This window comes from Oncorhynchus gorbuscha, linkage group LG01 (genome assembly GCF_021184085.1).
Source record: "Oncorhynchus gorbuscha isolate QuinsamMale2020 ecotype Even-year linkage group LG01, OgorEven_v1.0, whole genome shotgun sequence".
Classification (NCBI taxonomy): Eukaryota; Metazoa; Chordata; class Actinopteri; order Salmoniformes; family Salmonidae; genus Oncorhynchus; species Oncorhynchus gorbuscha.
In genome coordinates this window covers 29,680,062-29,700,932 of record NC_060173.1, presented here as the reverse complement: position 1 = coordinate 29,700,932, position 20,871 = coordinate 29,680,062, and the positions used below count along the sequence as shown (strand labels likewise).

The 20,871-nt window shown below is 43.4% G+C and overlaps 1 protein-coding gene across 5 annotated transcripts in view; it reads left to right on the top strand.

The window, feature by feature from the left end:
* Positions 1-20,534, top strand: part of fbxl13 (F-box and leucine-rich repeat protein 13) — a 50,322-nt gene extending 29,788 nt beyond the window's left edge. For 4 of the 5 annotated variants that reach the window (XM_046312668.1, XM_046312508.1, XM_046312580.1 and 1 more), the window contains 10 exons: positions 15,498-15,627; positions 16,550-16,651; positions 16,796-16,916; positions 17,362-17,524; positions 17,619-17,738; positions 17,828-17,954; positions 18,041-18,124; positions 18,259-18,393; positions 18,466-18,629; positions 18,734-20,534. In XM_046312668.1, the coding sequence (XP_046168624.1) occupies positions 15,498-15,627; positions 16,550-16,651; positions 16,796-16,916; positions 17,362-17,524; positions 17,619-17,738; positions 17,828-17,954; positions 18,041-18,124; positions 18,259-18,393; positions 18,466-18,629; positions 18,734-18,947 (1,360 nt within the window). In that variant the 3' untranslated portion in view covers positions 18,948-20,534. The remainder of the gene's footprint in view (positions 1-15,497; positions 15,628-16,549; positions 16,652-16,795; positions 16,917-17,361; positions 17,525-17,618; positions 17,739-17,827; positions 17,955-18,040; positions 18,125-18,258; positions 18,394-18,465; positions 18,630-18,733) is intronic. The other variant, XM_046312429.1, reaches the window with a different exon arrangement.
* Positions 20,535-20,871: the final 337 nt, after the last annotated feature.

The following is a 20,871-nucleotide window of genomic DNA, read 5'->3' as shown; positions in this document are numbered from 1 at the left end:
TCCTAATCTAAACCATTTGGGTCTCTCTCTCTCTCAGCTCCTAATCTAAACCATTTGGGTCTCTCTCTCTCTCAGCTCCTAATCTAAACCATTTGGGTCTCTCTCTCTCTCTCTCAGCTTCTAATCTAAACCATTTGGGTCTCTCTCTCTCTCTCTCAGCTTCTAATCTAAACCATTTGGGTCTCTCTCTCTCTCTCAGCTCCTAATCTAAACCATTTGGGTCTCTCTCTCTCTCTCTCTCATCTCCTAATCTTAACCATTTGGGTCTCTCTCTCTCATCTCCTAATCTTAACCATTTGGGTCTCTCTCTCTCTCAGCTCCTAATCTAAACCATTTGGGTCTCTCTCATCTCCTAATCTAAACCATTTGGGTCTCTCTCTCATCTCCTAATCTTAACCATTTGGGTCTCTCTCTCTCATCTCCTGATCTAAACAATTTGGGTCTCTCTCTCTCATCTCCTAATCTAAACCATTTGGGTCTCTCTCATCTCCTAATCTAAACCATTTGGGTCTCTCTCTCTCTCTCTCTCAGCTTCTAATCTAAACCATTTGGGTCTCTCTCTCTCTCTCTCTCAGCTCCTAATCTAAACCATTTGGGTCTCTCTCTCTCTCTCTCAGCTCCTAATCTAAACCATTTGGGTCTCTCTCTCTCTCTCAGCTCCTAATCTAAACCATTTGGGTCTCTCTCTCTCTCTCTCTCAGCTCCTAATCTAAACCATTTGGGTCTCTCTCTCTCTCTCTCAGCTCCTAATCTAAACCATTTGGGTCTCTCTCTCTCTCTCTCAGCTCCTAATCTAAACCATTTGGGTCTCTTTCTCTCAGCTCCTAATCTAAACCATTTGGGTCTCTCTCTCTCTCTCTCTCTCTCTCTCTCTCTCTCTCTCTCTCTCTCTCTCTCTCTCTCTCTCTCTCAGCTCCTAATCTAAACCATTTGGGTCTCTCTCTCTCTCAGCTCCTAATCTAAACCATTTGGGTCTCTCTCTCTCTCAGCTCCTAATCTAAACCATTTGGGTCTCTCTCTCATCTCCTAATCTTAACCATTTGGGTCTCTCTCTCATCTCCTAATCTTAACCATTTGGGTCTCTCTCTCATCTCCTAATCTTAACCATTTGGGTCTCTCTCTCTCTCATCTCCTAATCTAAACCATTTGGGTCTCTCTCATCTCCTAATCTAAACAATTTGGGTCTCTCTCTCAGCTCCTAATCTAAACCATTTGGGTCTCTCTCATCTCCTAATCTTAACCATTTGGGTCTCTCTCTCAGCTCCTAATCTAAACAATTTGGGTCTCTCTCTCAGCTCCTAATCTAAACCATTTGGGTCTCTCTCATCTCCTAATCTAAACCATTTGGGTCTCTCTCTCTCTCTCTCAGCTTCTAATCTAAACCATTTGGGTCTCTCTCTCTCTCTCAGCTTCTAATCTAAACCATTTGGGTCTCTCTCTGTCTCTCTCTCAGCTCCTAATCTAAACCATTTGGGTCTCTCTCTCTCTCTCTCTCTCTCTCTCTCAGCTCCTAATCTAAACCATTTGGGTCTCTCTCTCTCAGCTCCTAATCTAAACCATTTGGGTCTCTCTCTCTCTCTCAGCTCCTAATCTAAACCATTTGGGTCTCTCTCTCCCTCTCTCAGCTCCTAATCTAAACCATTTGGGTCTCTCTCTCTCTCTCTCAGCTCCTAATCTAAACCATTTGGGTCTCTCTCTCTCTCTCTCAGCTCCTAATCTAAACCATTTGGGTCTCTCTCTCTCTCTCTCTCTCTCTCAGCTCCTAATCTAAACCATTTGGGTCTCTCTCTCATCTCTAATCTAAACCATTTGGGTCTCTCTCTCTCAGCTCCTAATCTAAACCATTTGGGTCTCTCTCTCAGCTCCTAATCTAAACCATTTGGGTCTCTCAGCTCCTAATCTAAACCATTTGGGTCTCTCTCTCTCAGCTCCTAATCTAAACCATTTGGGTCTCTCTCATCTCCTAATCTAAACAATTTGCTCCTATCTAAACCATTTGGGTCTCTCTCTCATCTCCTAATCTAAACCATTTGGGTCTCTCTCTCAGCTCCTAATCTAAACCATTTGGGTCTCTCTCTCAGCTTCTAATCTAAACCATTTGGGTCTCTCTCTCTCTCTCAGCTTCTAATCTAAACCATTTGGGTCTCTCTCTCTCTCTCTCAGCTCCTAATCTAAACCATTTGGGTCTCTCTCTCTAAACCATTTGGGTCTCTCAGCTTCTAATCTAAACTATTTGGGTCTCTCTCTCTCTCAGCTCCTAATCTAAACCATTTGGGTCTCTCTCTCAGCTCCTAATCTAAACCATTTGGGTCTCTCTCTCTCTCAGCTTCTAATCTAAACCATTTGGGTCTCTCTCTCTCTCTCAGCTTCTAATCTAAACCATTTGGGTCTCTCTCTCTCTCTCTCTCTCTCAGCTCCTAATCTAAACCTTTTGGGTCTCTCTCTCTCTCTCAGCTCCTAATCTAAACCATTTGGGTCACTCTCTCATCTCCTAATCTAAACCATTTGGGTCTCTCTCATCTCCTAATCTAAACAATTTGGGTCTCTCTCTCAGCTCCTAATCTAAACCATTTGGGTCTCTCTCATCTCCTAATCTTAACCATTTGGGTCTCTCTCTCATCTCCTAATCTAAACCATTTGGGTCTCTCTCTCAGCTCCTAATCTAAACCATTTGGGTCTCTCTCTCTCTCTCTCAGCTTCTAATCTAAACCATTTGGGTCTCTCTCTCTCTCTCTCAGCTTCTAATCTAAACCATTTGGGTCTCTCTCTCTCTCTCAGCTCCTAATCTAAACCATTTGGGTCTCTCTCTCTCTCTCAGCTCCTAATCTAAACCATTTGGGTCTCTCTCTCTCTCTCTCTCTCCTAATCTAAACCATTTGGGTCTCTCTCTCTCTCTCTCAGCTCCTAATCTAAACCATTTGGGTCTCTCTCTCATCTCCTAATCTAAACCATTTGGGTCTCTCTCTCTCTCAGCTCCTAATCTAAACCATTTGGGTCTCTCTCTCTCTCAGCTCCTAATCTAAACCATTTGGGTCTCTCTCTCTCAGCTCCTAATCTAAACCATTTGGGCTTCTAATCTAAACCATTTGGGTCTCTCTCTCTCTCTCAGCTTCTAATCTAAACCATTTGGGTCTCTCTCTCTCTCTCTCAGCTTCTAATCTAAACCATTTGGGTCTCTCTCTCTAATCTAAACCATTTGGGTCTCTCTCTCTCTCTCTCAGCTTCTAATCTAAACCATTTGGGTCTCTCTCTCTCTCTCTCAGCTCCTAATCTAAACCATTTGGGTCTCTCTCTCTCTCTCTCTCTCTCAGCTCCTAATCTAAACCATTTGGGTCTCTCTCTCTCTCTCTCAGCTCCTAATCTAAACCATTTGGGTCTCTCTCTCTCTCTCTCTCTCTCTCTCTCTCTCTCTCTCTCTCTCTCTCTCCTCCTAATCTAAACCATTTGGGTCTCTCTCTCTCTCTCTCAGCTCCTAATCTAAACCATTTGGGTCTCTCTCTCTCTCTCTCTCTCTCTCAGCTCCTAATCTAAACCATTTGGGTCTCTCTCATCTCCTAATCTAAACCATTTGGGTCTCTCTCTCATCTCCTAATCTAAACCATTTGGGTCTCTCTCTCAGCTCCTAATCTAAACCATTTGGGTCTCTCTCTCTCTCTCAGCTTCTAATCTAAACCATTTGGGTCTCTCTCTCTCTCTCAGCTTCTAATCTAAACCATTTGGGTCTCTCTCTCTCTCTCTCTCTCAGCTCCTAATCTAAACCATTTGGGTCTCTCTCTCATCTCCTAATCTAAACAATTTGGGTCTCTCTCTCTCATCTCCTAATCTAAACCATTTGGGTCTCTCTCATCTCCTAATCTAAACAATTTGGGTCTCTCTCTCTCTCAGCTCCTAATCTAAACCATTTGGGTCTCTCTCTCTCAGCTCCTAATCTAAACCATTTGGGTCTCTCTCTCTCTCAGCTTCTAATCTAAACCATTTGGGTCTCTCTCTCTCTCAGCTTCTAATCTAAACCATTTGGGTCTCTCTCTCTCTCTCTCAGCTCCTAATCTAAACCATTTGGGTCTCTCTCTCATCTCCTAATCTTAACCATTTGGGTCTCTCTCTCATCTCCTAATCTTAACCATTTGGGTCTCTCTCTCTCTCATCTCCTAATCTAAACCATTTGGGTCTCTCTCTCTCTCAGCTCCTAATCTAAACCATTTGGGTCTCTCTCTCATCTCCTAATCTAAACCATTTGGGTCTCTCTCTCAGCTCCTAATCTAAACCATTTGGGTCTCTCTCTCTCTCTCAGCTTCTAATCTAAACCATTTGGGTCTCTCTCTCTCTCAGCTTCTAATCTAAACCATTTGGGTCTCTCTCTCTCTCTCTCTCAGCTTCTAATCTAAACTATTTGGGTCTCTCTCTCTCTCAGCTCCTAATCTAAACCATTTGGGTCTCTCTCTCTCTCTCTCAGCTCCTAATCTAAACCATTTGGGTCTCTCTCTCTCTCTCAGCTCCTAATCTAAACCATTTGGGTCTCTCTCTCTCTCTCAGCTCCTAATCTAAACCATTTGGGTCTCTCTCTCTCTCAGCTTCTAATCTAAACCATTTGGGTCTCTCTCTCTCTCTCTCAGCTCCTAATCTAAACCATTTGGGTCTCTCTCTCAGCTCCTAATCTTAACCATTTGGGTCTCTCTCTCTCTCATCTCCTAATCTAAACCATTTGGGTCTCTCTCATCTCCTAATCTAAACCATTTGGGTCTCTCTCTCATCTCCTAATCTAAACCATTTGGGTCTCTCTCTCAGCTCCTAATCTAAACCATTTGGGTCTCTCTCTCTCAGCTTCTAATCTAAACCATTTGGGTCTCTCTCTCTCTCAGCTTCTAATCTAAACCATTTGGGTCTCTCTCTCTCTCTCTCAGCTCCTAATCTAAACCATTTGGGTCTCTCTCTCTCTCTCTCTCTCTCTCTCTCTCTCTCTCTCTCTCTCTCTCTCTCTCAGCTCCTAATCTAAACCATTTGGGTCTCTCTCTCTCTCTCAGCTCCTAATCTAAACCATTTGGGTCTCTCTCTCTCTCTCTCAGCTCCTAATCTAAACCATTTGGGTCTCTCTCTCATCTCCTAATCTTAACCATTTGGGTCTCTCTCTCATCTCCTAATCTTAACCATTTGGGTCTCTCTCTCATCTCCTAATCTTAACCATTTGGGTCTCTCTCTCTCATCTCCTAATCTAAACCATTTGGGTCTCTCTCATCTCCTAATCTAAACAATTTGGGTCTCTCTCTCAGCTCCTAATCTAAACCATTTGGGTCTCTCTCATCTCCTAATCTTAACCATTTGGGTCTCTCTCTCAGCTCCTAATCTAAACAATTTGGGTCTCTCTCTCAGCTCCTAATCTAAACCATTTGGGTCTCTCTATCTCCTAATCTAAACCATTTGGGTCTCTCTCTCTCTCTCTCTCAGCTTCTAATCTAAACCATTTGGGTCTCTCTCTCTCTCTCTAAACCATTTGGGTCTCTCTCTCTCTCTCAGCTCCTAATCTAAACCATTTGGGTCTCTCTCTCTCTCTCTCTCTCTCTCTCTCTCTCTCTCTCAGCTCCTAATCTAAACCATTTGGGTCTCTCTCTCTCAGCTCCTAATCTAAACCATTTGGGTCTCTCTCTCTCTCTCAGCTCCTAATCTAAACCATTTGGGTCTCTCTCTCCCTCTCTCAGCTCCTAATCTAAACCATTTGGGTCTCTCTCTCTCTCTCAGCTCCTAATCTAAACCATTTGGGTCTCTCTCTCTCTCTCAGCTCCTAATCTAAACCATTTGGGTCTCTCTCTCTCTCTCTCTCTCTCTCTCAGCTCCTAATCTAAATCTAAACCATTTGGGTCTCTCTCTCTCTCTCTCAGCTCTCTAAACTTTGGGTCTCTCTCTCATCTAAAAACCATTTGGGTCTCTCTCTCAGGGTCTCCTAAGCTCCTAAAAACCATTTGGGTCTCTCTCTCTCTCAGCTCCTAATCTAAACCATTTGGGTCTCTCTCATCTCTAATCTAAACAATTTGGGTCTCTCTCTCAGCTCCTAATCTAAACCATTTGGGTCTCTCTCTTATCTCCTAATCTAAACCATTTGGGTCTCTCTCTCAGCTCCTAATCTAAACCATTTGGGTCTCTCTCTCTCTCTCTCAGCTTCTAATCTAAACCATTTGGGTCTCTCTCTCTCTCTCAGCTTCTAATCTAAACCATTTGGGTCTCTCTCTCTCAGCTCCTAATCTAAACCATTTGGGTCTCTCTCTCTCTCAGCTTCTAATCTAAACTATTTGGGTCTCTCTCTCTCTCAGCTCCTAATCTAAACCATTTGGGTCTCTCTCTCTCAGCTCCTAATCTAAACCATTTGGGTCTCTCTCTCTCTCAGCTTCTAATCTAAACCATTTGGGTCTCTCTCTCTCTCTCAGCTTCTAATCTAAACCATTTGGGTCTCTCTCTCTCTCTCTCTCAGCTCCTAATCTAAACCTTTTGGGTCTCTCTCTCTCTCTCAGCTCCTAATCTAAACCATTTGGGTCTCTCTCTCATCTCCTAATCTAAACCATTTGGGTCTCTCATCTCCTAATCTAAACAATTTGGGTCTCTCTCTCAGCTCCTAATCTAAACCATTTGGGTCTCTCTCATCTCCTAATCTTAACCATTTGGGTCTCTCTCTCATCTCCTAATCTAAACCATTTGGGTCTCTCTCTCAGCTCCTAATCTAAACCATTTGGGTCTCTCTCTCTCTCTCTCTCAGCTTCTAATCTAAACCATTTGGGTCTCTCTCTCTCTCTCTCTCAGCTTCTAATCTAAACCATTTGGGTCTCTCTCTCTCTCTCTCAGCTCCTAATCTAAACCATTTGGGTCTCTCTCTCTCTCTCTCTCTCTCTCTCTCTCTCAGCTCCTAATCTAAACCATTTGGGTCTCTCTCTCTCTCAGCTCCTAATCTAAACCATTTGGGTCTCTCTCTCTCTCTCTCAGCTCCTAATCTAAACCATTTGGGTCTCTCTCTCCCTCTCTCAGCTCCTAATCTAAACCATTTGGGTCTCTCTCTCTCTCTCTCTCAGCTCCTAATCTAAACCATTTGGGTCTCTCTCTCTCTCTCTCAGCTCCTAATCTAAACCATTTGGGTCTCTCTCTCTCTCTCTCTCTCTCTCTCTCTCTCTCTCTCTCTCTCTCTCTCAGCTCCTAATCTAAACCATTTGGGTCTCTCTCTCATCTCCTAATCTAAACCATTTGGGTCTCTCTCTCTCTCTCTCTCAGCTCCTAATCTAAACCATTTGGGTCTCTCTCTCAGCTCCTAATCTAAACCATTTGGGTCTCTCTCTCTCTCAGCTCCTAATCTAAACCATTTGGGTCTCTCTCTCTCTCAGCTCCTAATCTAAACCATTTGGGTCTCTCTCTCTCTCTCTCAGCTTCTAATCTAAACCATTTGGGTCTCTCTCTCTCTCTCTCAGCTTCTAATCTAAACCATTTGGGTCTCTCTCTCTCTCTCTCAGCTTCTAATCTAAACCATTTGGGTCTCTCTCTCTCAGCTCTCTAAACCATTTGGGTCCAGCTTCTAATCTAAACCATTTGGGTCTCTCTCTCTCTCTCTCAGCTTCTAATCTAAACCATTTGGGTCTCTCTCTCTCTCTCTCAGCTCTAATCTAAACCATTTGGGTCTCTCTCTCAGCTCCTAATCTAAACCATTTGGGTCTCTCTCTCTCTCTCTCTCTCAGCTCCTAATCTAAACCATTTGGGTCTCTCTCTCTCTCTCTCTCAGCTCCTAATCTAAACCATTTGGGTCTCTCTCTCTCTCTCTCAGCTCCTAATCTAAACCATTTGGGTCTCTCTCTCTCAGCTCTAATCTAAACCATTTGGGTCTCTCTCTCTCTCTCTCTCTCTCAGCTCCTAATCTAAACCATTTGGGTCTCTCTCTCTCTCTCAGCTCCTAATCTAAACCATTTGGGTCTCTCTCTCTCTCAGCTCAGCTCCTAATCTAAACCATTTGGGTCTCTCTCTCTCTCTCTCTCTCAGCTCCTAATCTAAACCATTTGGGTCTCTCTCTCATCTCCTAATCTTAACCATTTGGGTCTCTCTCTCATCTCCTAATCTTAACCATTTGGGTCTCTCTCTCTCATCTCCTAATCTAAACAATTTGGGTCTCTCTCTCTCATCTCCTAATCTAAACCATTTGGGTCTCTCTCATCTCCTAATCTAAACAATTTGGGTCTCTCTCTCTCTCAGCTCCTAATCTAAACCATTTGGGTCTCTCTCTCTCAGCTCCTAATCTAAACCATTTGGGTCTCTCTCTCTCTCAGCTTCTAATCTAAACCATTTGGGTCTCTCTCTCTCTCAGCTTCTAATCTAAACCATTTGGGTCTCTCTCTCTCTCTCTCAGCTCCTAATCTAAACCATTTGGGTCTCTCTCTCATCTCCTAATCTTAACCATTTGGGTCTCTCTCTCATCTCCTAATCTTAACCATTTGGGTCTCTCTCTCTCTCATCTCCTAATCTAAACCATTTGGGTCTCTCTCATCTCCTAATCTAAACAATTTGGGTCTCTCTCTCTCAGCTCCTAATCTAAACCATTTGGGTCTCTCTCTCATCTCCTAATCTAAACCATTTGGGTCTCTCTCTCAGCTCCTAATCTAAACCATTTGGGTCTCTCTCTCTCTCTCTCAGCTTCTAATCTAAACCATTTGGGTCTCTCTCTCTCTCTCAGCTTCTAATCTAAACCATTTGGGTCTCTCTCTCTCAGCTTCTAATCTAAACCATTTGGGTCTCTCTCTCTCTCTCAGCTTCTAATCTAAACTATTTGGGTCTCTCTCTCTCTCAGCTCCTAATCTAAACCATTTGGGTCTCTCTCTCTCTCTCAGCTCCTAATCTAAACCATTTGGGTCTCTCTCTCTCTCAGCTCCTAATCTAAACCATTTGGGTCTCTCTCTCTCTCTCAGCTCCTAATCTAAACCATTTGGGTCTCTCTCTCTCTCAGCTTCTAATCTAAACCATTTGGGTCTCTCTCTCTCTCTCTCAGCTCCTAATCTAAACCATTTGGGTCTCTCTCTCAGCTCCTAATCTTAACCATTTGGGTCTCTCTCTCTCTCATCTCCTAATCTAAACCATTTGGGTCTCTCTCAGCTCCTAATCTAAACCATTTGGGTCTCTCTCTCTCTCAGCTCCTAATCTAAACCATTTGGGTCTCTCTCTCAGCTCCTAATCTAAACCATTTGGGTCTCTCTCTCTCTCAGCTCCTAATCTAAACCATTTGGGTCTCTCTCTCTCTCAGCTCCTAATCTAAACCATTTGGGTCTCTCTCTCTCTCTCTCAGCTTCTAATCTAAACCATTTGGGTCTCTCAGCTTCTAATCTAAACCATTTGGGTCTCTCAGCTTCTAATCTAAACCATTTGGGTCTCTCTCTCTCTCTCTCAGCTTCTAATCTAAACCATTTGGGTCTCTCTCTCTCTCTCTCAGCTTCTAATCTAAACCATTTGGGTCTCTCTCTCTCTCTCAGCTTCTAATCTAAACCATTTGGGTCTCTCTCTCTCTCTCTCAGCTCCTAATCTAAACCATTTGGGTCTCTCTCTCTCTCTCTCTCAGCTCCTAATCTAAACCATTTGGGTCTCTCTCTCAGCTCCTAATCTAAACCATTTGGGTCTCTCTCTCAGCTCCTAATCTAAACCATTTGGGTCTCTCTCTCTCAGCTCCTAATCTAAACCATTTGGGTCTCTCTCTCTCTCTCTCAGCTCCTAATCTAAACCATTTGGGTCTCTCTCTCTCTCTCAGCTCCTAATCTAAACCATTTGGGTCTCTCTCTCTCTCTCTCTCAGCTCCTAATCTAAACCATTTGGGTCTCTCTCTCTCTCTCAGCTCCTAATCTAAACCATTTGGGTCTCTCTCTCATCTCCTAATCTTAACCATTTGGGTCTCTCTCTCATCTCCTAATCTTAACCATTTGGGTCTCTCTCTCTCATCTCCTAATCTAAACCATTTGGGTCTCTCTCTCTCATCTCCTAATCTAAACCATTTGGGTCTCTCTCATCTCCTAATCTAAACAATTTGCTCTCTAAATCTAAACCATTTGGGTCTCTCTCTCTCAGCTCCTAATCTAAACCATTTGGGTCTCTCTCTCTCTCTCAGCTTCTAATCTAAACCATTTGGGTCTCTCTCTCTCTCAGCTTCTAATCTAAACCATTTGGGTCTCTCTCTCTCTCTCTCAGCTCCTAATCTAAACCATTTGGGTCTCTCTCTCATCTCCTAATCTTAACCATTTGGGTCTCTCTCTCATCTCCTAATCTTAACCATTTGGGTCTCTCTCTCTCTCATCTCCTAATCTAAACCATTTGGGTCTCTCTCATCTCCTAATCTAAACAATTTGGGTCTCTCTCTCTCTCAGCTCCTAATCTAAACCATTTGGGTCTCTCTCTCATCTCCTAATCTAAACCATTTGGGTCTCTCTCTCAGCTCCTAATCTAAACCATTTGGGTCTCTCTCTCTCTCTCTCAGCTTCTAATCTAAACCATTTGGGTCTCTCTCTCTCTCTCAGCTTCTAATCTAAACCATTTGGGTCTCTCTCTCTCAGCTTCTAATCTAAACCATTTGGGTCTCTCTCTCTCTCTCTAAACTAGCTTCTAATCTAAACCATTTGGGTCTCTCTCTCTCTCTCAGCTCCTAATCTAAACCATTTGGGTCTCTCTCTCTCTCTCAGCTCCTAATCTAAACCATTTGGGTCTCTCTCTCTCTCAGCTCCTAATCTAAACCATTTGGGTCTCTCTCTCTCTCAGCTCTAATCTAAACCATTTGGGTCTCTCTCTCTCTCAGCTCTAATCTAAACCATTTGGGTCTCTCTCTCTCTCTCTCAGCTCCTAAACCAATTTGGGTCTCTCTCTCATCTAATCTTAACCATTTGGGTCTCTCTCTCTCTCTCATCTCCTAATCTAAACCATTTGGGTCTCTCTCATCTCCTAATCTAAACCATTTGGGTCTCTCTCTCATCTCCTAATCTAAACCATTTGGGTCTCTCTCTCAGCTCCTAATCTAAACCATTTGGGTCTCTCTCTCTCAGCTTCTAATCTAAACCATTTGGGTCTCTCTCTCTCTCAGCTCTAATCTAAACCATTTGGGTCTCTCTCTCTCTCTCTCAGCTCCTAATCTAAACCATTTGGGTCTCTCTCTCTCTCTCTCTCTCAGCTCCTAATCTAAACCATTTGGGTCTCTCTCCCTCTCTCAGCTCCTAATCTAAACCATTTGGGTCTCTCTCTCTCTCTCTCAGCTCCTAATCTAAACCATTTGGGTCTCTCTCTCTCTCTCAGCTCCTAATCTAAACCATTTGGGTCTCTCTCTCTCTCTCTCTCTCTCTCTCTCTCTCTCAGCTCCTAATCTAAACCATTTGGGTCTCTCTCTCATCTCCTAATCTAAACCATTTGGGTCTCTCTCTCTCTCTCTCTCTCAGCTCCTAATCTAAACCATTTGGGTCTCTCTCTCAGCTCCTAATCTAAACCATTTGGGTCTCTCTCTCTCTCAGCTCCTAATCTAAACCATTTGGGTCTCTCTCTCTCTCAGCTCCTAATCTAAACCATTTGGGTCTCTCTCTCTCTCTCTCAGCTTCTAATCTAAACCATTTGGGTCTCTCTCTCTCAGCTTCTAATCTAAACCATTTGGGTCTCTCTCTCTCAGCTCCTAATCTAAACCATTTGGGTCTCTCTCTCTCTCTCAGCTCCTAATCTAAACCATTTGGGTCTCTCTCTCTCTCCTAATCTAAACCATTTGGGTCTCTCTCTCTCTCTCAGCTCCTAATCTAAACCATTTGGGTCTCTCTCTCTCTCTCTCTCTCAGCTCCTAATCTAAACCATTTGGGTCTCTCTCTCTCTCTCTCTCTCAGCTCCTAATCTAAACCATTTGGGTCTCTCTCTCTCTCTCTCTCTCTCTCAGCTCCTAATCTAAACCATTTGGGTCTCTCTCTCTCTCTCTCAGCTCCTAATCTAAACCATTTGGGTCTCTCTCTCTCTCTCAGCTCCTAATCTAAACCATTTGGGTCTCTCTCTCTCTCTCTCTCTCAGCTCCTAATCTAAACCATTTGGGTCTCTCTCTCTCTCTCTCAGCTCCTAATCTAAACCATTTGGGTCTCTCTCTCTCAGCTCCTAATCTAAACCATTTGGGTCTCTCTCTCAGCTCCTAATCTAAACCATTTGGGTCTCTCTCTCTCTCTCTCAGCTCCTAATCTAAACCATTTGGGTCTCTCTCTCTCTCTCTAATCTAAACCATTTGGGTCTCTCTCTCTCTCTCTCTCTCTCTTTCTCTCTCAGCTTCTAATCTAAACCATTTGGGTCTCTCTCTCTCTCTCAGCTCCTAATCTAAACCATTTGGGTCTCTCTCTCTCAGCTCCTAATCTAAACCATTTGGGTCTCTCTCTCATCTCCTAATCTAAACCATTTGGGTCTCTCTCTCAGCTCCTAATCTAAACCATTTGGGTCTCTCTCTCTCTCTCAGCTTCTAATCTAAACCATTTGGGTCTCTCTCTCTCTCTCAGCTTCTAATCTAAACCATTTGGGTCTCTCTCTCTCTCAGCTCCTAATCTAAACCATTTGGGTCTCTCTCTCTCTCTCTCTCTCTCTCTCTCTAAACCATTTGGGTCTCTCTCAGCTCCTAATCTAAACCATTTGGGTCTCTCTCTCCCTCTCTCAGCTCCTAATCTAAACCATTTGGGTCTCTCTCTCTCTCTCAGCTCCTAATCTAAACCATTTGGGTCTCTCTCTCTCAGCTCCTCCTAATCTAAACCATTTGGGTCTCTCTCTCTCTCTCTCTCTCTCCTAATCTAAACTCTCTCTCTCTCTCTCAGCTCCTAATCTAAACCATTTGGGTCTCTCTCTCATCTCCTAATCTAAACCATTTGGGTCTCTCTCTCTCTCTCCTCCTAATCTAAACCATTTGGGTCTCTCTCTCAGCTCCTAATCTAAACCATTTGGGTCTCTCTCTCTCTCAGCTCCTAATCTAAACCATTTGGGTCTCTCTCTCTCTCAGCTCCTAATCTAAACCATTTGGGTCTCTCTCTCTCTCTCTCAGCTTCTAATCTAAACCATTTGGGTCTCTCTCTCTCAGCTTCTAATCTAAACCATTTGGGTCTCTCTCTCTCTCAGCTCCTAATCTAAACCATTTGGGTCTCTCTCTCTCTCTCAGCTCCTAATCTAAACCATTTGGGTCTCTCTCTCTCTCAGCTCCTAATCTAAACCATTTGGGTCTCTCTCTCTCTCTCTCTCAGCTCCTAATCTAAACCATTTGGGTCTCTCTCTCTCTCAGCTCCTAATCTAAACCATTTGGGTCTCTCTCTCTCTCTCTCTCTCAGCTCCTAATCTAAACCATTTGGGTCTCTCTCTCTCTCTCAGCTACTAATCTAAACCATTTGGGTCTCTCTCTCTCTCTCTCAGCTCCTAATCTAAACCATTTGGGTCTCTCTCTCTCTCTCTCTCAGCTCCTAATCTAAACCATTTGGGTCTCTCTCTCTCTCTCTCTCTCTCAGCTCCTAATCTAAACCATTTGGGTCTCTCTCTCTCTCTCTCAGCTCCTAATCTAAACCATTTGGGTCTCTCTCTCAGCTCCTAATCTAAACCATTTGGGTCTCTCTCTCAGCTCCTAATCTAAACCATTTGGGTCTCTCTCTCTCTCTCTCTCTCTCTCTCAGCTCCTAATCTAAACCATTTGGGTCTCTCTCTCTCTCTCTCTCTCTCAGCTCCTAATCTAAACCATTTGGGTCTCTCTCTCTCTCTCTCTCTCTCTCTCTCTCTCTCTCTCTCTCAGCTTCTAATCTAAACCATTTGGGTCTCTCTCTCTCTCTCAGCTCCTAATCTAAACCATTTGGGTCTCTCTCTCTCTCTCTCTCAGCTCCTAATCTAAACCATTTGGGTCTCTCTTTCTCTCTCTCTCAGCTCCTAATCTAAACCATTTGGGTCTCTCTCTCAGCTCCTAATCTAAACCATTTGGGTCTCTCTCTCAGCTCCTAATCTAAACCATTTGGGTCTCTCTCTCTCTCTCTCTCTCTCTCAGCTCCTAATCTAAACCATTTGGGTCTCTCTCTCTCTCTCTCAGCTCCTAATCTAAACCATTTGGGTCTCTCTCTCTCTCTCTCAGCTCCTAATCTAAACCATTTGGGTCTCTATCTCTCTCTCTCTCAGCTCCTAATCTAAACCATTTGGGTCTCTCTCTCTCAGCTCCTAATCTAAACCATTTGGGTCTCTCTCTCTCTCTCGCTCAGCTCCTAATCTAAACCATTTGGGTCTCTCTCTCTCTCTCTCTCTCTCTCAGCTCCTAATCTAAACCATTTGGGTCTCTCTCTCAGCTCCTAATCTAAACCATTTGGGTCTCTCTCTCTCTCTCTCAGCTCCTAATCTAAACCATTTGGGTCTCTATCTCTCTCTCTCTCAGCTCCTAATCTAAACCATTTGGGTCTCTCTCTCTCAGCTCCTAATCTAAACCATTTGGGTCTCTCTCTCTCTCTCGCTCAGCTCCTAATCTAAACCATTTGGGTCTCTCTCTCTCTCTCTCTCAGCTCCTAATCTAAACCATTTGGGTCTCTCCCCCTCTCTCTTTTTCTCTCTTCTGAATGGAAAATAGTCACTTAAATCCCAGGCCACAGCTATTACTCATGTCATAATGGCATAAGGATTACCCAACACTGTTATCCCAGTGATGTAGTGGAATGATGTGGCATGACGAAACAGAAATACTGAGAGGAACAGAGAGAGAAAGATTGAGAAATAGAGAAAGTAAATGTTTGCGTGAGCGCACATGTTTATTTGTATCCTTTTTATCCAAAGAATGTTACACCTGAAAGCAATTCCATAGGCTCAGTTTTCTTTTTAAACTTTGTAGCTTATAGACTAGAAATCATTGGAACCTAGCAGTGTGAAAATGCTTCACAGACCTGCCTGAGAATTAACCTGGAGAAATAGTCTTATTTCAGTTCAATTGCAAATACTTTCAACCCTCAGCTGCTGCTGTCAACACATTCCTACACGCCATTCTCTCTCTATGGCAGTTCCCTTCTCTCCTCCTCTCTGTCTCTTTGTCCACCCTTCATCTCTGCTGTTCTTGTGGGATTTATCTTGATTAACAATGTCTAAACTTAGGTTTCGAAAGAAAAGATTCTCCCAATCAGATGCCACAGTCAATTGACAACTCTGCCAACCTCACGTCTCACCAACCCTCTCAACCCCTTTCCTGACATCCTACCTTGGTCGTTCAACTGCTGCAACCCGGCCAGATGTCAAATAATCATTCATATCCTCACTATCCAACCCCCACACCTTCACAAACTGAAGATTGTGAGAAGACTTGAACTAGTGAAATCAGGCTGATAACAGACTGCAGGTGCACATTAGCTTTAGAAATACTCTGGAGTATTACTTTTCCAATACAAATCAAGGAACTTTAGAGGTGCCTTAAGCACATCCAGTATGGATATGAGGCTAATACACAGCCAGTTGTTGCCCAGTACTGCTCACATATTGATCTTAAACCCCCCCTGTCTGTCCAGGAGCTGTCTGAACCTGCAATTCCTGAGTTTAGCATGCTGCCGTAGGTTCACTGATAAAGGCTTACAGTACATGGCCTCAGGGAAGGGCTGCCACAAACTCATCCACCTTGACCTCTCTGGCTGCACTCAGGTCAGTTCCTATGGTCCTCTCTGATCTGTATGTCTCCTCTTCTATCGGCTTCAACTATATCCAGATCAGTTTGTGTGCTCCTCTCTTCTCCAACACGTCTGTGTCCTCTGCTACCCTGCTGTACTGAAGTCAGTTTGCGTGCTCCTCTCATTTACAAGTCTGTAGGTTGATACTGGGATTTGAGAGAGGTTCTCTTTCTCTGACTCTAAGAGAGAAGGTGGCTACAGCTAACACACTGGTTTTAGATTGCAACAGTCACCAGAGCCAGCGTTGGTCTACCTCCAGCTGGTTGAGTGTTTGTACTCTGCAGAGAGAGAGAGAATGGTCACACTGCCCACAAAATGAGGTGGAAACTGAGCTGCACTTCCTAACCTCGTGCCCAATGTATGACCATATTAGAGACTCATATTTCCCTCAGATTACACAGATCCACAAAGAATTTTAAAACAAACCCAATTTTGATAAACTTCCATATCTACTGGGTGAAATTCCACAGTGTGCCATCACAGCAGCAATATTTGTGACCTGTTGCCACAAGAAAAGGGCAACCAGTGAAGAACAAACACCATTGTAAATACAACCCATATTTATGCTTATTTATTTTCCCTTGTGTACTTTAAACATTTGTACATTGTTACAACACTGTATATATACATAATGACATTTGTAATGTCTTTATTGTTTTAAAATGTTTACTGTTCATTTTTATTGTTTATTTCACTTTTGTATATTATCTACCTCACTTGCTTTGGCAATGTTAACATGTTTCCCATGCCAATAAAGCCCATTGAATTGAGAGAGAGAGAGAGAGAGAGCAGCCAACCTGTTTGTTTTAAATTACAAAGTGTACACACTGGCCCTCTCCATCTTTCTCTCACCCACCTACTCTCTAATGTACTCTGTGTGTGGTGTTTTGTCCCAGCAGATCTCAGTGGAAGGTTTCAGGTACATAGCAGCGGGCTGCCCTCTGCTCCAGCAGATAGTCTTCAATGACATGCCTACTCTGTCAGACAGCTGTGTGCTGGTATGTATGGAGCTACCAGACAACTCATTTAGGCTCTGGACAAAATGATTGGGAGTAAGACCATATTTTTAACCTCCATTGGCTACCTGTCATTAATGAGTGAATGGACCTCTGCCTGTCACTTAGTCTGGTTTCTTCCAATAGGAGCTGGCCTCTAAGTGTCACTCTCTGTCTGCCATCTCCCTATGGGACACCCCCCATCTCTCAGACTCCGCCTTCAAAGCCATCGCTGAGGTGGCCAACCTCTCCAAGTTCAGTGTTGATGGTGAGTGTGTGTGCCTGAGTTGTGTCATGTTCCATGTCTATCTATTAGTGTTCTTTATTTGTCTTGGCAACAATCATTGTGGTGAGTCTTGTTCCCAGGTTGAGGTCTACAGGAGCTCTGATTGGGTAACTGAGTGAGGCGCTAGGCCTCATTTCATGTGATTGGTCTGTGACATCAAAACCATGATGCAGCAGCCAGCAGGTCATGTAGTTGGTCAACTCTGAAACTTTTGCTATCCTCTAACTGTTGGCCTTATACAGTGCTGTATCTGGCACAAGTCACTGTTAAGTGATTAGCCAATCATTATAGCTCTTCAGCCAAAGGAGATGGTCAGTTTGTTTCTGAGGATGTGATTAGTCATGACAAATGGTTCAGGGGCAGTATCAACACACACACTTAGTTTGTTATGGTGCGTGTTATTACAGTTGTCCGTGTGTTTTTGTAGGTAACCGTCGTATGTCAGACATCAGTTGGAGGGCTCTGTGTCGTAGCTCTCCAGGCCTTACGAGACTCCATGCAGCTGACTGCCCTAGAATGACTGACTCCAGCCTAAAGTCTATGGGCACCCTCAAAAACCTGGTCTACCTCAACATCTCACACTGCAGCAGGTGTGTGTGCGCGTGTGTTCTGTCTCTCTACGTTAGATGATATCGGGCTGTGCTACCTGACTGCTTGTGTGTGTGCTCTCGTGTGTGTTCGTAGGGTGAGTGACATGGGGCTGCGGTACCTGACTGAGGGGCCTTCTGCCTCTAAACTGCGGGAGCTGAATCTGAGCAACTGCAGCCGTATCAACGACTTAGCTATCATGAGGGTGGCTCAAAAGTAAGGTCATATAAAAACTCACACACACGCATATATTACACACAAGTACTGTACACACTGACAGACTGGCGTGGTGTGTGTGTGTACAGGTGCAGTAAGCTGAACCACCTGAGTGTGTCTTACTGTGATAACCTGTCTAATTCTGGTCTGGAGTGGCTCAGTAGCTGTTCCTCTCTCCTCTCTCTGGACATCAGTGGCTGCAACATCATGGACCAGGTAATGCTCCCATACGTTGCCGTGTAGGTGTGACTTATTACAGTTAGCTATCTAAAACACTCCAACAACACAACTTGTGTTTTCAGGGGTTGATTGCTCTAGGTGGGAACCCTGGCCTGAAGAAGCTGGTTGCCTCTGAGTGTGTCTGGATCACTGACATTGGCATAGAGGTACTGTTTACTTTGTGTTCTGCAGTCTGCACAGTACCTTTTGACTGTCTGTGACCTCATTGAAAGAGTGTTAAAGGAATTCACTTCTTAAAGTAACCCTCCTCTTCTCTCTCCTGTTCTCCCTGTGAAAGCAGAAGTTCTGCAGGCAGGCGAGAGGTCTGGAGTATATTGACGTGTCTCACTGTGTAGCTCTATCTGACCAGGCCATCAAGGCTCTGTCCTTCTACTGCAGGACTATAGTCACGTTACGCATGCCCGGCTGCCCAAAGGTATTCACACACACACAAACAAACAATATTACCAAAATATCTTGCCTATTGTCTATGCACTTCCCCTATCAGATGACAGACCTGGCGGTACAGTACCTGACAGTAGGGCGTCACTTCCTGAGAGAGCTGGACGTGAGTGGCTGTGTTCTGCTGACTGATCGCACACCACGCTTCCTACAGACAGGCTGCCCACAGCTCAACACCATCAACATGGTCTACTGCAGGGGAATATCCAAGTAAGACACAAATACACATACTTCAACTGAAATGAAATGTCTAGAAACTAAAGATGTAACACTGGGAGCACAGTAGCAATGTGTGTGTGTATGTGTGTGGGTAGGCAGGCGGCTCTGAGGCTCCAGCCCTGTGTTGAGAAGTGGGAGCACAGTAACGATGACGCCCCCTACTGGTTCGGCTATGACAGTCTTGGCCAGCTTCTGCAGCCAATCGGACGACCCGACAAGATCCAGGACACCTGGGAGGAAGAGGAGCCAGCACCAAGAAACAACAAAAAGAAGAATTTGATAAAGGCCTGTGGAGAGGACTACGAATGAATACAGCATGAATACACACACAGTCCATGAAGATAAACAAACGCACAACGACTTAGTTTATACAGTACATACACACCGCCTCACAATCTAGGGTAAATCAAATCCCTAACACATACACTGCACCTTACATTAACTCTAGCTCAGATATCAAGCAATGGAAAGGAATGGCCAAAGATGAATAACCAGAAAACAATATTTTGTATCTGAGAATCAATGCAGTATATACATGTATGCAGTATATACATTTATGCAAAGCTTCTGCATCATACTGTTTCAAAGCTTTCTTCTATGCATTGCAACACAAGACAGATGATTGAATTTCATAATTACATAATTACATCAATTTAGCTTGGAAATAATCATAACAAAAATAAATGTCCTCAATATGATTAGATGTATTTGTCATTGTCAACACTTTTCCCAGGTTTTTTTATTTGCAGGAAATTGATCCCCTTCCCCAAACCTATTTTGTACATTTTGCAGTTTCCACCCTGTGGTAAGAAAGTCTTAAGGGTTCTTCTTGCTTTGACTGTTGCACACACACTAACCACAGCAGTCTCTGAACTTCTCAAAAGTCCAGTTAGACTTCACGCTCAATACCTGACTGAATATGTGAGACCTGAATGTTGTTCAGTGTTTCAATCTAAGAGCTCTGCTGATGACCACAAAGACAATGACTGAACTAGCCTGGCTGCCAGCATGCCACTATATTCCTGCTTGAGCCCTCTTGTGACAACAGTTGGCTAAAGCAGAAACATGACTGAGTTACCTCTACTAACCATGATCATGTGCTACAACTGTATATAGACATATAATATAGCCTGCAGTTTCTGTTATCACATATGTAGCATAGCTTTTACTTTCAGGAATGTTATTCACTTCTAAAACAATAGATTGAGAACAGAAATCAGTTGTAGACCATTTGCTTGGGTAAGAAATTGGCACCCTTGATAAAGATGAGCAATAATAACTGAAGGGAAAGGGGGATACCTAGTCAGTTGTACAACTGAATGCCTTCAACTGAAATGTGTCTTCCGCATTTAACCCAACCCCTCTGAATCAGAGGTACGGGGGGGGCTGCCTTAATCGACATCCACGTCTTCGGCGCCAGGGGAACAATTGGTTAACTGCCTTGGTCAGGGGCAAAACAACACATTTTTCCTTGTCATAAAATAAATCAAATACTGAGGAATATTGTATGTAATATTTTTGGGGGAAATTAATGTTATACTAATACAATTTCTCAGAGAAAAATATTTTATTTAACAAGTAATAGTTTTCCTCAAAAGGGTAGGTGTCAAAATTATTGACACCTCTTATGAATAAAGTAGTCAAAAGTTTAGTATTTGGTCCCATATCCCTAGCACGCAATGACTACATCAAGCTTGTGACTCTACAATCCTGTTGGATGCATTTGCAGTTAGTTTTGGTTGTTTTTCAGATTATTTTGTGCCCAGAAGAAATTCATGGTAAATAATGTGTAATTTTGGAGTCACTTTTATTATAAGTAAGAATATGTTTCTAAACACTTCTACATTAAATGTGGATGTTACCATGATTACAGATAATCCTGAATGAATCGTGAATATTTATGGCTATTTGGATTTGGATTTATTATGGATCCAGCAGCTACTCTTCATGGGGTCCAGCAAAATTAAGGCAGTTTATACCATTTTTAAAACATTACAATACATTCACAGATTTCACCACACACTGTGTGCCCTCAGGCCCCTACTCCACCACTACCATTACATTTACATTTAAGTCATTTAGCAGACGCTCTTATCCAGAGCGACTTACAAATTGGTGCATTCACCTTATGACATCCAGTGGAACAGTCACTTTACAATAGTGCATCTACATCTTAAAGGGGGGGTGAGAGGGATTACTTATCCTATCCTAGGTATTCCTTAAAGAGGTGGGG